Consider the following 17,061-nt stretch of genomic DNA (forward strand, 5'->3'; position numbering starts at 1 on the left):
AACATGTTACTTAGACATGAGCTCTTGGAACAACGACTTCAGCAGGGCCATTCCAGTGATGATACGTGCCGCAAGTTGAATTGTATACGATTTTGCCGTTTTAGCCAAAATTCTCTAAATATGCTAGCAGCATATTTTTTACCATTAATTCAGAATTCTTTTTAATGGAGCAACCCCTAAATAATTTAGAAGAATCCATTTTATAAAATACTTTTGTGTTAGGACAGCTTGTACTAATATATACAGAGCAATTATTCTGTTTTACCTTAGAACCAAACTAGGAAATAGCAGCATGTTTAAAACACAGTAGGAAGCATCCCCACTCTCCCAAGCCACATCAAAAAGGCAAAAAATTGAATATATATGTATGACCTCTTAAAAGGAGGGTTATATGAAGGCAAGGAAAGGTTCTGATCTTCTGTAACTGTTTTCATATAACATCAGACGTGTTTACTGTATGTCCTTTATGTTTAACCAAGACAAGCAATAATGTTTACTATTTTTGTTATTCCAGATACTATATATCAAAAGGTGCTATCGTTGATCAGCTTGGAGGAGATTTAAATTCTACCCCACTTCACTGGGCAACAAGGTGGGGAAAAGTCTTCTGGAATTTTCTTTTCCTGTGTTTTTTCTTAACTTGGAATCTGCTACTTACTGATTTATGAAATTCCTGTATTTTCTGGGAATACTTTGCAAGAATTAATTCAGTCATTGATAACTGAGCACTCTGTGAATGTGGCATGTTTGAGCTACAGGAGCTTTCAGCATATAATTCAGTTTTTGTCTTATCTCTTTCTGATGTAGGGGAAGATAATTGCTACGATAGGAAAAAGAGTAAAGTAAAATCAGAGCCTATAGTCACGTTGGTTTACTCTTACTTTGAAGATCTTACTTTTGTCAGTCTTCCAAAGTTCAGCAACACTTGTGCAGATGGGGCTAGGGATGTTTTTGTGTGACGTTGTCCTTGCAGTGTCCTATTTTGTGTTTGGATTGTTTCTTAAGATCCGTTTAAAATCAGATTTATGATGTAGAAGATAGTCTGAGAATGGTGAATGGCTGGGAAAGTTGAAGACAGCTTTCAAGTAGCAGCTGCTTCTTCAGACAACCGCCTAGAAATAGGCAGGAAAGGAACACTGTCCATATTAATATTTTTAACTGTAGACTGCAAAAGGAGGCTTACAAAATTAGCTTTAGAACATTTAATATATTAAAATAATTTGTTTTCTCAGGATGAGGACTTGCTTGCTGGCCTCCACTGAAGATTTTAGCTTTTTGTTACAAATCACATTCTGTTCTACATTAATAGCACAAAAACTTGATTAAATTTCCTGATGTTTGTAGCTGTAATCTGTTGTTTTGTAAAGCAGTCTCCAAAGCTGCTTCTGACATGGAAAAAATCTTTTTGCTCGTGTCAGAAAGTGCGTGCTGCCAGTTAGGCATCATATCAACAAGGATATGCCTATGCTTATTTCACCAAAAAGATGCTTAAGCTTTTAATGTGGTGTGGGGGAAGCATAAGCCTTCAGTTTTCCTTTTTCTTTTTTCTTCCTATTTTTATTTCACTACTGTTTTTAATAGTAGAAAGATAAACCATATGCCCCACAAAAAGTGAGAGTATATAGCCAGTTTGATATAGGCAAAATATAAAAAAAATAGCAGGTTTCATATGTGGATTAGAAGAAGCCACAGCAGACTAGATTTCTAAACTAATAACTTGGATTTTTTTGTTGACTGGCCTTTTGGTATACAACACACGCCAGTTTCATGTGGTGCATGCATTGACTGCATAGAATTTGCTCATGTGAAGGAGTTTGCTTACTCAGTTGCAGAATGAGAGTGTGACATTTGTTGTTTTCACAGTATGAGTCAAAGTGCGGAAGCTCTGGTAGTGTAATTAACTGCTAAACATATTTGTTATATTCAAATATTCGAATTTTAATAGTTTTTTCTGTATATAGTTATTCAGTTGTTTGGTTTTTGTCTTTTGTTGCATTTAGACAGGGTCACTTATCCATGGTTGTACAGCTGATGAAATATGGGGCAGATCCGTCGCTAATTGATGGAGAAGGATGTAGCTGTATTCATTTGGCTGCCCAGTTTGGACATACTTCAATTGTTGCTTACCTGATAGCAAAAGGACAGGTAAATTTTAAGTAATATGATATTTAAATAGATTCCACTCAAAATTAGAATAGGAAAACAATTGAAATATATACCTATCATTCAGGAAATGCAAAATATTTGTCTGACTAAACATAAAGGACATTGAATTATTTTTATTGTAGACTACAGTATTGATGTGCCACCTGCTAACTTAATTTCCTCTAACAGTGGTCTGAGTACTTTGGCTTTAATTCATACCTGTCTAGTGTGGTATGTGGAAATTCTAGCATTTATTTTTTTTACCATTCGTTATTTCTAGTGAAATTATCTTTAAAAGTTAACAGTGTCAATGATAGCAAATACTTCAGAATTCTTCACAGAATCATCAGTTTATACATGGGTAAAGAATCTAATGACAGAGTTGTCACAGGTCTTCTCTTTTTTTATGCCTCAGTCCACAACTTTTATTTATTGCAGTTACTGCATGCGTGTGTAAATAATAAAAAACCCAAAATAACACAAAGCCTTCTTGCTAGCTTCTTGTGTTACTGCTAGATCTGTAATGTGTGTAAAAAGCATGTGTATTCATTATTGTTCTCAGTGTCTCCCATCCTTCAGTCTATATGCTCAAAACCACGTTCAACTTTTTGCTGCTCACCCTATACTATAATTTGTAGATTTACTCACCTGCGGATACATGCCTGAAGCACAAATTTGATTTACTTTGTAAACCATGTAAAAATGTCAAAGCATTCCTCTCTTTTTACAGTCTTGCTAATGCTGTTCACACTTCTGTATTCTGCTTATTCTTTTAAATAGAAAAAAAGATATGATCCAATGAGTCAAGTAGAATATGACTGTGAAATCCGTGGGTTTGGTCTGTGTAAAACAAATGCTAAATTTGATGCAGAAAATGATGTTGCCTGTATGTGTGAAAAACTAAACTATTGTTTATTTGTATTGGAGAACTGTTTGGTAATACAGTATTTAGTGTATGATAGAGAGTAAGCTAGGCACAAGAAGAGGCTAATGATATATAAACACTCTTTTGTAAGAGTTAATGATTGGAGAGAAATGCTTTTTCATCAGGAACAAGTTTTGTATTTTGTTCGCAAATTATGTATAATTGTATGTGGGTTTTATGTTACCAGAAAAACCTTGCAGATGTTATACAAGTGGGAACTTGTTTAAAACGTAACATTAATGAAGTATAAATGGCCTTTAAAGTGTTCTACTGTGATTATGAAATCTCCCAGTAAATATTTGTTTGTCCTCATGTGTGTATACAGACCTGTCCTATTTATCTAAGCACATAATACTTCAGTCCAAAAGAAACTGTGTGTCTTTACATGTGTACATACATAAACACACAAAACTTGCTTTAAAATTTAAAACCTATTATCTTGGAAACAGCACTCCTGATCAATAGCTTTTAAAAGGATGATTCATATTAAATCCCCCAAATATTATCATTTTGGTCTCCTTTGCATGCTGTAAGTTTATATTAATTTTAACAGTAATTTTTGGAAGCACTTCAAAAAGTTCAACTTAAAAATTATGTATTGATTTGTACATTTAAAATATAGTAATATCAATAGCATTGTATTAACAATCCCTGAACTCATAGTTTTCTAGCTATACTACCTATATACAGAAACTACACGGGTTTTGTAGAAGCTATGGGAAATACATGATTCCTTTTTATTCTTTTATATTTGAGGTCTTTAATCCTTTTTTTTTTTTTTTTCCACCTCCTTTGTGCTGCCGTGATTTGGGTTTGGGTACTTGAACTGCTTTTGCTATATACTACTTGCAAATTTTTTTTGCCTTTTGTTTTTACAGAGACCAGTTTTTTTATATTCAAAGAGTAGGCTTGCCCTTGTTCTGAACCTAATTGTGGTACCTATGTGGTAAATGACAACTAAATAAATGTCAAAATAAAGGTCAGCATAGGCTGTTGTGCTTTGTTAGTTCTGATCCTGGTGCCTTTGTGGACCTGCATGATCAGAGGAGAGCCAGCTTTCGTAACTGTGTAGAGAACTGGCAGGTGGACTAGGAGGTTGCTCCTAATTGCTTCTCATCCCATATTGAGAGCTGGAACCCAGCTTCAGTGTTGCTGCTTCACTCTCTTCCTGGGCTGCAGCAGCCAGTGGTATAATTTCCGATCTGAGGCTCGAGTCCAGTCCTTTGGCTTCTGGAGCATAGCGTAGGGGAAGAACATTTGTTCAGGTGCGCTCTGGTCTAGGTTGGAGGTGAACCTGCCAGCGAGTACTACTCAGCCGAGAGGCACCAGTGGCTGATAGCAGTTGCTTTTTATTTAGTCGTGTCTGTTACTGAATTTTGAGAGTCTAATACCTGACTATCATAATTTGCTCATGTTGTTTGTGTCAGTAGGTTGCCTGGGTCAAAATCAAGCCTGGGGCAAGTACACAATATAAATATAATCGGATAGCAAGTAACAGAATCTGTTGCACAGTTCAAGTTTAGGTAAAATCATTATTTAAAAAAAACATGCAAGAAAGAAAAAATGAAAATAGCTTGAAGGCACTTAAAAATGTTCAGAATTGATGCTTGTGCTACTTGACTGCTTCACACTGGGCTTACGCTACTTAAAATGCCAAAGGCATATCAGGGCCTATCATACACAAACATGTCACCCTGGAATAAGTTAAGGTATGGTTGTGGTGTGTTGGATGGTTGAATAAAATGTGTTCTCATCCTGTGGCAAGTGTAAGATAACTTACCTCAATCACAGATAATGAGTGACTATAAAGTTGCTAGTATGGTAAAATCATTTGTAAGAAATTTTCTGGAGCTAAAATTATAGTTTAACTATTTCATACTCATAGTTTAACTACCAGTCACATATTCACCAAGTATATATTTTTTTATTCTCAGAGTTGCAATTTTATGTGTTAACTACTGTACCGAGCTACATAAGGTCTTCTTCTGAGCTATGGGCTAGGAGTAGTTGGCATCTAGGTTGGGAGATGCCAGTGTGGTGCCAACAGGCTTGGTTACTTTGGTGCTGCAGTCCATGAGTTGTGCTCCCAAGCACTGCTGGCACTGAGGATCGTTCTCTCCACTGGGCTCAGGCCAGTGTGAGACACCAAACCAAGTATTTATTCTCTAGACCCAATCTACAGCACGTTACTGACAGGATTAGAAGTCCAGTCGTGTTTCTTTCGTATGATTGTCAAAACTGACTCTGCGTGTGATGGACTAGAGTATTCAGAACAGAGCTTTTGTTGTTTGAAAGAACCAGGTGGGTTCAGTTCTGTGTGTTACCTGGCTTGATGAGCTGCCTGTTGGTCTACACTCACTTCATTCTACAAGAATCCTACAAAATCTCTGCTTCTAGTGAATAACTAGCACATCTTTCCTAGACTGGGAAATGTTTTAGCCTTACATCTCCCTTCCTGATAAATCTTCTTTACTATATGCTTTTTAATATGTCATCTCTTTAGAAGCCTGTTTCCCTTTCTCTGGGCAGCAGTCCATGTGAAAAAGATCCTTTCCTTATGGCAAATAGGATTCTGAACAAGGGCATGATGGGTCTTTACATGAAGGTCTGAATTTGAGAAATAACTAGTAATGGTTCTAAAGAGGATTAAATTCCTGGTCCCTTTCTGTGCAATTTAATGCACTTCTAAGTGGAATCTCTTGATGCTTTTTGTGCTTTTGAAAAGGTCGTGCTGTACCACAGTACTGGTTTGACCATTGCTTGTTAAATGTCCTGGTAAGCCTAAATGCTGTTTTGTTCTCTAGCTGCTATTCAGAATCCTAACTCATCAGCTATATTGCTTTCAGAATGTAGTGTTAAGCAGCAGAATAGTTGCTACAGCTCCTTTTCCTCTAGGAAGCTCTTTCTCCCCTATATTTTTGCCTCTCCAAAAGCTTCTTGTGGAATCTTGTATTAGTGTCCTAGGGTTGTCTGGTTATCTTTGCATATGCAGAGTTTTTTTATTTCAGAACCAGAATTGTTCTGTTTTAGAAAAAAGTGAAAAACTTGCTAGCTGTGGTCCACAGAGTTTGTGCTTGAAATACGTACAGAGGGCAACAGTACGTCCAATTTTTGGTCATTGCATCACTTAATGAAATCTTTGGTTCTTGTATGGTGTCCTAAAAGCATAGGTACGACCCTCCATGAGCATTATCAGATTGTCCCATCACTGAGTTAAATAAGAAATTAATGCTAAAATGCCTGTTGGTACACACCAGAACAGAACAGTCTCCTAATATGTACCTGCTGCTGAAGGTTTGTGTTTTTTGCCTCAGCGCTTTGGTAAAAAGCAGCAACAGAGCTTCCTTTCTGAAATGTCCCACTTGTTGTGCGGTTATGGTAATGATCTGGCAAAATAAAAAAATAAATTTGATGATAAGTCATGTTTGTTACATCTATACAACAGTATGCAAGTCAACCTTAGTTGCTTTGCTTCGTGTTAAAGTTCCTTTGAAAAGGGATCTGCCTCAGCCTACGTTGTAGCTTAATATGAGCAATAGCTGTAGCCTGCCTAGGTAATTTATGTGCAGGGAATAGTCTGGAGCTCATGGCTTTTTTTTTTTTTTTCCTTTTTTTCTTTTAGCTGAGTGTCACCTAGTGTGAAAAGTGTCGTTTTGGTTTGCCAGGTGGAATCGCTGGATGATTGTACTTGCATCCGGGCAATCAGGTCCCTGCTGTCACGAAGAATTGCTTTTCTGTATGAAATTTAAAGATGAAAGAGTGATTGTTCATGTATCTTCAAAATATGTTGTTCACGCAGTGTGACCTGCGAATCAAAGTCATGCTTCTCAAGGATGAATTAACTTGACGTTAGGCTGTGATTCCAATTTCCTTCATGATCTCAACAACAGGAGGTTAAAGGGGGCGCCAATGGTTGCGCGGTCCTAGTAGGCTCAAAAGGCTCTAATCTATACAAGTACTGTGGGCAAACAGACGCGGATCCCAGTCTCGATGCACATAACTCTTTTCTGAACAAACAATACAATAAAGTAATGGTTCTCTTTCCTCTCCATCAGTTTTTTAAATTTCTGATTTTTTTGTTTTCTGTTTAATTAAGTGACAGAGTAAAACCTCAGAAATGTAAAGTTATCTGCAGGCTAGGGACGTTTTAAAAGCAATTATTTGGAAAAACTAAATCAGGTTTTCTGGAAAGCTTCTGCCTGGGTCAGGCTAGCAGCACCATGAACGGGGATCCCAGGGCATTTGGCAGACCACTGGAGCAGAGAAGGTGGTCCTGGAGGTGATAGAAAGCAACATCATCTACTTTCTGGGTTTCTGGCAGTAGTTTTTGTAGCAAGATACTTTATTGAAACACTTTCAACGTAATTTTCCTAATAAGGACTGAGAAGAGTAGCACAGGAAATACTGACGTAGCTCTGTTGCCTCTAAGGAAAACTCTTCAGGTCTTGCATTAAGTTAGCTTCCAGTAATTTTGTTGGTGGTCTGTGCCACTTTCCCAAATGTCTTGAGAGTCTGCCTCAGTGTATTTAGGAATTACCAACTTCTATGTTAGTGAGGCAAGGGTCTATAAGAGGAAAAAATGCTGTAGGTATTAGATCCTTTCTGATGGACCTAAGCAGATTGTCTGGATGGTGCTGTTTTGTCATTCTGTGGCTATATTCTGTTAAATGTAATAATGTGTTTGTGTTTTTTTTATTTTTAGCCATCAGTTTAGTCATCACTTGGTTATAGATCAGTTTTATTTCTGGGTAGGTTGTTTTTATTATTGACTTTTGTTTTAAACTTAAACATTTTCTGGCATCCATTAGCTTGGTGTCCAGATATGTAAATACCTTTGGAACTGAGTGAACTAAGGAAAATTGCTTTGCAAGTGGAAAAATAGATGCATCTGGCATTCAGTAGGATGTAGGATTTAGGCCATGGTATTTATGTTAATTTATCAACTATTTTATTAAATATTGGTGCATTGTTTTAGTTTTCTCCTTTTGAGTGCAATAGTACACCATCTATATATATCTTCTATGTTGAAGATTAATAGTAAGATACAAATGACTAGTCTTATACAGCATGACTGTTCCTTAGTTTCCAAAATAGATTGGAAGGGTTATGTTTTTGCAATGGTGGTATTAATGTCTGCTTTCATTTTTTAAATATTATTTTATTATGTACTAAAAGCTTGCCAGTTTTTCTCCAATTCAGTTGGGTATTTTTAAAATACCGCTTCTCATTGCAAACCTTGTATCTACTGGATCCTGAGCATGCTTACTTATCTCACCAACTTTTTTTTTTCTTTTCCGTCTTTAGGATGTAGATATGATGGATCAAAATGGAATGACACCTTTAATGTGGGCAGCTTACAGAACACATAGGTAATATCTCACTGCAGTTTTGACTTTCTCTTGATGTTAACTAAGTGGCATATAATAGTGATTGGTTTTGATTTTTTGGAAGGTTTCTTTGGTTTAACTAGTCAATGTTCTTTCCACAATTGCCACTTTGTCTTTCTTCATTTATGATTGTTGTGAGTTAACCCCAGTAGGTAGCTCAGCCCCATGCAGACACTTGCTCACTCCCACCCAGCAGGATGGGGAGAAGAATCAGAAGGGTAAAAAGTGAGAAAACACAGGGGTTGAGATAAAGACAGTTTCATAGGTAAAGCAAAAGCCGTGTGCCCAAGTAAAGCGAAATAAGGAATTCATTCGCTACTTCCCATCAGCAGGCAGGTGTTTAGCCATTTCACGGACAGCATGGCTCCATCACCTGTAACGGTTACTTGGGAAAACAAAAGCCATAACTCTGAACATCCTCCCTTCCTCCTTCTTTCTCCCAGCTGAGTACGACATTATATGGCCTGGAATTTCCTTCTGGTCAGTTGGGGTCAGCTGTCCCAGCTGTGTCCCCTCTCAGTTTCTTGCCCATCTCCAGCCTACTTGCTGGCAGAGCAGCACAAGAAACAAAATAGACCTTGATGCTGTGTAAGCACTGCTCAGCAATAGCCAAAACGTGGGTTTGTTATCAACACCATTTTGGTCACAAATCCAAAACACAGCACCGTAGGACATACTATGAAGATTGACTTGAAACCAGCCAAAATCAGTACAGTGACCTGTTCAAGGGAGAGGATATTATGCAGAAGTACTCACTAATATGAACTTTTAGTTTATAAAGTAAATCTCCCTGTGGAAATGTTTGGAAGAAGTTGGTATAAAATACCAATCCTCTAAAGAGCCTATTTATCCGAATGAGATTCCTGCTTAGATAGCCTATCTCTATTGATTGTTGCGAGGAACATAGGCTAGCTTTTACCAATACCTACAATTACCAACATTATCATCCTATTTTATTTTCATCTTTTGGAATGTGAAGTGGAAATATAAAACGTTTTAAACTTTGGTTGTTATCTGCCAAGTATATAACCATGTGCGTGCTTTTACAAATCTGTTAATACTCTTAGGTTTTGGTAAACGCAAAACCAGAACTGTATAACAGTTGTGTTTCATGACATCCCAGAACAAGCTGTCTTATCAAGTTCCTTTAAAAGTCAACAGAATTGTGGTTACTCTTTGGGATGGGAATTTGAGCCATTCGTAATCATCAGCAAAAAATGTCACTTTGATCAGGTACACTACGTAATAGCAATGTTCTTTATAGAAATTGAACTCATTAACAGTAACTTGATATGTATTTGAGTGCATTTTCTGTAGATTTAACAAGAATTTTCTTTTCTAGTGTGGATCCAACCCGATTACTACTTACGTTTAATGTTTCTGTTAATCTTGGAGACAAATATCACAAAAACACAGCATTGCACTGGGCTGTACTAGCAGGAAATACTACAGTTATTAGTCTTCTGTTAGAAGCTGGAGCTAATGTTGATGCTCAAAATATAAAGGTAAACACTTGGACTGTTTTTATTGGAAGTGGTTTGAGGCAGAAATAACAGAGCCTGTGATAAATCTCAAGAACAGATTATTATTGTTATTGTGGGTATGGTGGGATCATGAAGATGGAGCAAAAGCCATGCCACTAATGTTTAATTAGGGAATCAGTTTTTCCTAACAGTGATCTATAACCACTAAATCTGCACCTTCAGAAGTACTCAAGTAAACAATTTACCAATGGTTATGTGCAAATATATGGGAGTGGGGTGTGCAGTTACTCGGCATGTGTGAAGATCCATGTGCTGGGATGCAAAATTGGAAATCTGACTGAATGTCTTCTAGTGAAGTCCTGGGGTGACTGTTGGAGTGAGATGTGAGACATCTCTGTTCTCTTCCAGATGACAAATGCTCTAATATATCTCTCAGTGGCAGTAAGGAAGTTGAAGGCCTAAAAATGCTAGTATGAATAAAATAAGAAAATGGGCTCTCTTTTGCATCAGAACTTCAAGTTGCCTGATTACTCTGCCAGAACCTTTTAATGATGAAGATAGATTCAGCACTAACAGAGCCCATCCCTAGCGTATGTTAGACCAGTCAAGCAGCTGTTAGAGTTTGTGCCATAGACTTGGAGTCTGTAAGAGCTTCTCCAGCAGTGGAAGGTGCGTGGGTTTGTCCATTGCCTCCAGACTATTCTGTTTATCAAATTAAATGCACTTCACCACCCACGCTGTTTCTTCTGTGGTGTCAGAGAAGAATTCACTTTTGGAAAAAAGAATGCTCTACCAAATTTCTCTTCAAATATTTGTACTTTCCACTTTAATGAGTGTTACAAATGGAGTTTTTAAACTGGAAAATATAGCTATAAATCTACATTTATAAAATATTAAATACTTAATTAAATTTATTTAACCTTTCACCGTTTTTTCTACTGATTAAGATGGCCAGGGCCTATTTTGTTTGGCCACAAGTGATAGAAATATGTTTAAAAAATATATATACACATCTGTTTTTTTGAACAGCATGGAACAGTCTTTTTAAGGGTGCAGTCAGATTTTGCTAGTAGCTTTCTAGGTCCTACATCTACTTTAGAATAGCAATAATACAGATGATCATGAATGAAAACTCGTTAGAAAAATCACATGGCTTTTCACGTGTTTAAAACAAATCAGCTAGCCTCTTGCATGTACTGACATGAATATATAATAGTTATTCCTGGTCTGTAAGGTCAGTTGTGTGGGTGACTTATGCTTCTAGTCTCACTTCTTGCAAACTGTTGAAAAGCTTTTCTTCTATGCCACCTAATGGTAAAAACCAAGGTATTTTTGTTGAAAAAAATCCGTGTATCATACTTTGCTTACCTTGGCAGACTGATTAGTGTGATTAGAGTTTTAAAGTCATCACCTTACCTACATTTCTGGACTGTTATAAAATCTGTAATAAAAATTCATATGTTTGGCCAAATGAAGAAGTATCTGCTAGCCTGAAGCAGTTCATGGTCTCCCTTTCTTTATTGACAGACAGCAGCAGTCAGTAAAAAAAATAGGTTTATGAGCCTGCTGGATCATGATATCTTTCCAGTTATGCCAGAAGACGTGTGCCTGGTTCCATTAACCACTGCCTGCCCTCAGTGTTGGGGTCTAGGTTTCTTGCATGCCTTCCTGGGTTTCTAGGATCTTCAGAGAATCAAAATCATTCTAGCAGTGGCAGTTTTGCCATCCTGACAGTGTCTTTATACCGTATGCTGATTTGAGTGGTGTTAAACATATAGGACACTTAAGAATTTGGTTGATTTTCGTATATAGAAACTCAGTTTTGTGCTTCTCCTTTGACTGTTCAGCAAAAAAGTTTTCCTTGAGCAAAAAAACAGTAGTTACGTGTCTGGCTCATGTTTCCCCAGAAATAAAAGGGATCGTGAAAGACTCCTTTTTGATGCAGTCAGTTCCAGATTTCTGCAGCACTATCTGGTGAAGTCCTTTTCTCAGATAGCCTGTGGAATTCACCAAAAGTGGTGGTAGACAGCTAAGGTTAAAGAATTATCTTGACTGAAAGCTGCTTATCTTTTTCAAATTATGAAGTAGGTGAAATATTAGGTGCGAGCTTTGACTTTGTTGTTATCAGTTCTAGGCAGTCAGTGTTAGAAAGGCGCACGCTGCTGGCTGCCTGGGTTTGGAACAAATTGGAACCAGTCATCTCAGTAAGGTGCTCTTTTTGCTTTGCAGTACAGTTTGAGAAGTATATGAACAATAGCATTCTTATTCTAGAATGAAGCTTGATACAGAGACTTGGTCCCTTTGTGTTATCTGTCCTCTATATTATGCTGTACACGAAAATAATACTTCTCTTTTGGTAGTAAGATATTTTCTTTTTCCTTTCTAAGAACTGGATTACAGTTGGAGTTGGAAGCTGCTTTTCAGTAGTGAAAGTAGAGTGGGTTTTTTGTTTGGTTGATTTCTTGTTAAGGAAATTATCTTGCCACACCAGTAGACAGATAGGGCAGATGAGGACAGGATTTCACAGAGAGTCAGCTTATCACTGAGGGTCGGGGGGAAACCTGTAAATTTTACTTAAATATAAGCAGAAGCTGCTTTTTCACTAGAGGGTGATAGAGAACTAAAAGAGCTTTTAGGGTTTAAGGAAGATTTTTATTTTATTTTTTTAAAATCTGTTAATGAATCGTTGAACGGACTTTAGATGTAGTTTTTTGATTGTGCAGTGTGTCTGTAGGCTTGTCTGTGGAAGTCTACATGTAAAGTTCCCTATGGTAATGATACTTCAAATTACTCTTTCTATCTAAACACTTAAAATATATGCTACTGAAGCCTTATTGCTTACTGGCAAACTAAGTGTGTTACTAGACTGAATTCCGTCTTTGGTTTTGTTGGGGTTTTGTTTGGGTTTTTTTGCTTTCTAAGCAAGTCAGCCATCCACCACCCCTGTGAATACAAGGAAAACATTAAAATGGCCAGATGATCAGAAGCATAGTCACAGACTTCTTTAAAGCTCCCTCAATCTTTTTATCTAGGCAGTTCCTAGGTGTCTCATGGCCCTCTAGTGGAAGGGATGCTCAGCTGGACCCCAAGACAACTTCAGGATTTACTTGGGAGAACAACTCCCAGAGGGGATTGCTTGTGCACAGGTAATCTTTACAGTCTGGATATATAAGGTGATAATAAAACGACAGCATCTCTGGAGTTTTCCAGATATTAGCAATTCAAGGTGCCATTAAATATGTGATGAAGCAGGCACCATAGTTTGCTTTCAGGCATTTCTGTTGAGGATGGAGTTAACTTAATCTGTTTCTTAAACATCTGGCTAAATAACTTTGAAGCCATGTCAAAAGGTTCTTCTTTTTTAACTGATTTTACGAGTTAAACTTCTCGCACAGAAGTGCAAGATCCTGTTAAGTAGCAAAAAGCTTCACCTCATGATCTGTAGTCTGTGCTATTTACTCTACTTTTAGAGATTTGGAGCAAGATTTCAAAGGCAAAAATGACAGTTAAGTATTCAATTCCCATTGTCTTTCTATGGGATATAGGCAGCTAACTGTAGTTTTTAATCTTTGAAATCTCTTCTGTCTATAGTAATTATTGCCCTTTCTGGGTAATTTCAGTTTCTGGTACCTGTCTCACTTTTTTTTTAGGAGGGGGCCGAGCGATGGAGGATTCAGCCATTTTTCAAGCCTCCATGAATGGTTTGTTTAGGAGGGGAGTTAACTCCAGTAGAAGAGAGGAGGAGTCAAATGCAAAACTGAAGCTGGAGGTACCTGCAATTGGTTGTCTCTTGCCTCCTCTGTAATTTTAGACCCAGTCAATAACTTTCATTTAGCTCTCTTCCTAAATGTTTAAAAAGCAATAAAATCAGATCAGTTTGGTAGGCACCTTTGGCCCCTGTATCTCTCTCTCAGTCTCTCTTTTGCTTTGTCCGTCAGTCCTCTCTGAAAGTAGGAAAAGAGAAAGCATGGACCATTGCTGGCTTAGCACCCAAAGTACACAACACACAAGCTAAGCGTAAAAGCTCAGAGTTTTGGAATAAGTTGGACATGAGCAATCAGTTTTCTTCCTAGGACTTCAGTAACTGAGATGAATATAAGAACGTTAAGCTTGTGGAAAAATATCCTTATAGAAATATTCCACGGTGTTAGTAACTTCACTCTGCCAAAAAGGCAGAGAATTACTGAGGAGTCAGGCTTCAGACTGGGAGACCTTCCATGATCCAGTGGGTCACGAGTTCTTATTCTTTGCTTGATTTCTGCTGCCTGTCAATAGCTGAGGGGGAAACACAGTCTTTCATTTACAGGCTAGTAGACTGTGTGTAGAACAGTGAAACATAGATGTGGTATGCCAACAAAGGCAACAGTTATTGCTATGTCAGGACATACGTGTTGTCGGGATCACACATTTGATATTCTATTTGTCCACACATGTGTAGTTACAAGAGAGTGAAAAAGACCAAAAGGAATGAATGATGTTTGGTGTCAAGTAAGCTGCAGAGCAAAAAGTATGCCAGAATGTAGCTTAAACTGATTTAAAATGTATTCTTTTTACCTGCCAATCTTCTGTTTCAAAAGTGCTCTGGATGCATTTTATTTTTTAAATTGGATGTTTCACACTTTTATACTCCTGGCAGGGAGAATCACCACTTGATCTAGCAAAACAGAGGAAAAACGTTTGGATGATCAATCACTTACAGGAAGCAAGACAGGCAAAGGGATATGACAGTCCGTCCTTTCTGAGAAAACTAAAAGCTGATAAGGTAAGAAGTATTGTAATGCTTATGTAAATCAACATTACTGCTGCTGTTAGTTTGGGGGCGTGTGTGTTTGTTTAAGGTAAGCAGTTCAGTACTGTGGTTTCCCCACATTTCAGTTTTAGGAAACATTTTTGTTATGACAAGAGTAATTGCCAAAGAAAAAAGACCACCGCCTTTATTCAAGTCAGGAGGAAAGAAAATCCTAAGCCTCCAAACAGTTACCTGTTAGTTTTTGTGCTAACTAAATGTTAGGAAAGTGGCAAGTGGTCTGGTATTGTTTGGGATAGCCAAGACTTTCACAAAGCTGACTCTCAAGTATCTAAGGAAAGAAGCATTTTAGATATCCTGAACTCTGATCTCCTCTCTAATTATGTAGGGTTTTGTGTTGAATGAAAGCAGCAGTCAATCTTGGCAGTGTAGTGTAATGTATGAATTTCTAATGTGGAGGCCTTTTCCTTCTCAGGTTATTATTTAATACTGCAGATAGGAGGAGGCAAGAGATGAGGGTATAAAGGGTAACATATTGCTCTAGCATGAAGAACTGTCTACCTGCCTATAGAGAACTTAAATAGAATTAATGTTTTCTTACCAGGCAGTGTGTTGTGCTGGATATTAAGTATTGTTGTCGCTGATTTGCTACAACTTCTTGATTTAAAGATACATTGCATCTTGATGATTAAAGCATTGGCTACAGCTTGTGCTTTAACCCTGTGGTAATGTAATAATGCAGCGATTATTGACTTTAAGTGATTGCGTTGCATTATATGTACATGTGCACTGTGAATGTGCTTTGAATATCTGGAAAGAATTTGGTGCCCTCAACAGTAATTGTACCCACGTAGCATAAGACAAAAAAGGTCCAATCTTTCTTTGTAGGTGCTTCAGTGTGATTTTTATCTGTTACTTACATAACTTCAGTCTTTAAAGTTCACTGAGATTACCATGTGCTGTGTTTATACAGTTTGACAGATTCTTAAAAAAGAGCTACTGTTGCCTTTATTCTGGATGAACAGTAAAGTTCTAGAAGACAATTCTTTTGAAGTAAATAAATGAATAAAATTATTGATTTGCTACGAAATTTTAGGATTTTGTTTTCTAGCCCATACATTGGAAATATGTAAATATAGGAAATGACAAAAAATTTATTAAGATTCCCTCCGTATGTCAAGCTTCCTGAAAAATTATTTAAGTTTTTGTGACTGTCCTATTTATTGTAGACTATTATTATATGACCTGTTCCTAAAAATAGAATTACTTACTGATATTTGTTTCTATATAGGAATTCCGTCAGAAGGTGATGCTGGGAACTCCTTTCCTAGTAATTTGGCTGGTTGGGTTTATAGCAGACCTAGACATTGATTCTTGGCTCATTAAAGGGCTGATGTATGGTGGCGTTTGGGCTATGGTGCAGTTTCTTTCAAAGTAAGTGTTTTACCAGGACACTGTCTAGTGTGCACGCAAACAGTGTTTTGCCAGCATCTTTATTGGATAAATGATCTTAAATTTCTGGGGGGGTTGTGTGCTTTTTCGACACACAACATTTATTTGTTGTTGGAATTTTTTTATTACTATTTGTGGGAAAGATCTTGTGCAGCTTGAGCTCTTGTAATGCTCTGTTGTCTTGCAAATAGCCATGGAATCACCTTGGGTGAATATCACTGAGCTAATAGAAGCTAACAGCAGAACAGAAATTCCAGTCATTCTCCAGAGGAGGGTGCTGAATGTCTGCCTACAAAGTTATCAGCATGAATTTTAAAGAAAACAGTCAAGAGAAAAGTTACTAGAAAGGAATAGAAAAAATATATGTGCAAGTTTGCTATTAAAACCCAATTTTTTAGAATTTAAATACCCAAAGGCATCTGAAGAGAAATGAGTCAGAGTCAGCTTTTGTAGCTTCTGTTGTGGAAAGGCGTGACTAAAGAAAAAGGCTGCTTTCTAATAATATTTTTCATTTGTTACCTGATCATGAAGAATTTTCATTGTGTTTGTGAGTACTTCATGTGTAAATACACGTGCGTATGCACACACACACACACACACACACACATGCAGGTGTGCTCCAACAGATTTTCAAGATCTGTAGACTACGTCATCTATACTTTGCCTTTCATTGTCATGCATGGCATGTATAGAAGAACTTACTATATCTTTATACTTACAAGCTTTCTGCTTTTCTGGCCTTGAATGTCATGTTTATTAGAACGACTTGCTTCTCCTTCCTTTCAGTTTAAAGAGGAAAAGAAAATATATCTGTTTCTTAAACCAGGTTCATAGAATCTTAGTGAACTTAGTACACCAGGAGGGGGTGGGGGTCATCAAGCTTTTGCCTCTGCAGGATCTTGGAGATGATCTGTACTGTCT

At 37.3% G+C, this 17,061-nt stretch overlaps 1 protein-coding gene across 1 annotated transcript in view; it reads left to right on the forward strand.

The window, feature by feature from the left end:
- ZDHHC17 (zDHHC palmitoyltransferase 17) overlaps positions 1–17,061 on the forward strand; it is an 82,150-nt gene that overhangs the window by 37,119 nt on the left and 27,970 nt on the right. The window contains exons 4-9 of the mRNA XM_074573704.1: positions 515–592; positions 2,001–2,145; positions 8,375–8,439; positions 9,800–9,962; positions 14,578–14,703; positions 15,980–16,122. Of these exons, the coding sequence (XP_074429805.1) occupies positions 515–592; positions 2,001–2,145; positions 8,375–8,439; positions 9,800–9,962; positions 14,578–14,703; positions 15,980–16,122 (720 nt within the window). The remainder of the gene's footprint in view (positions 1–514; positions 593–2,000; positions 2,146–8,374; positions 8,440–9,799; positions 9,963–14,577; positions 14,704–15,979; positions 16,123–17,061) is intronic.

The sequence above is a fragment of the Larus michahellis genome, chromosome 1 (assembly GCF_964199755.1).
Source record: "Larus michahellis chromosome 1, bLarMic1.1, whole genome shotgun sequence".
NCBI lineage: Eukaryota > Metazoa > Chordata > Aves > Charadriiformes > Laridae > Larus > Larus michahellis.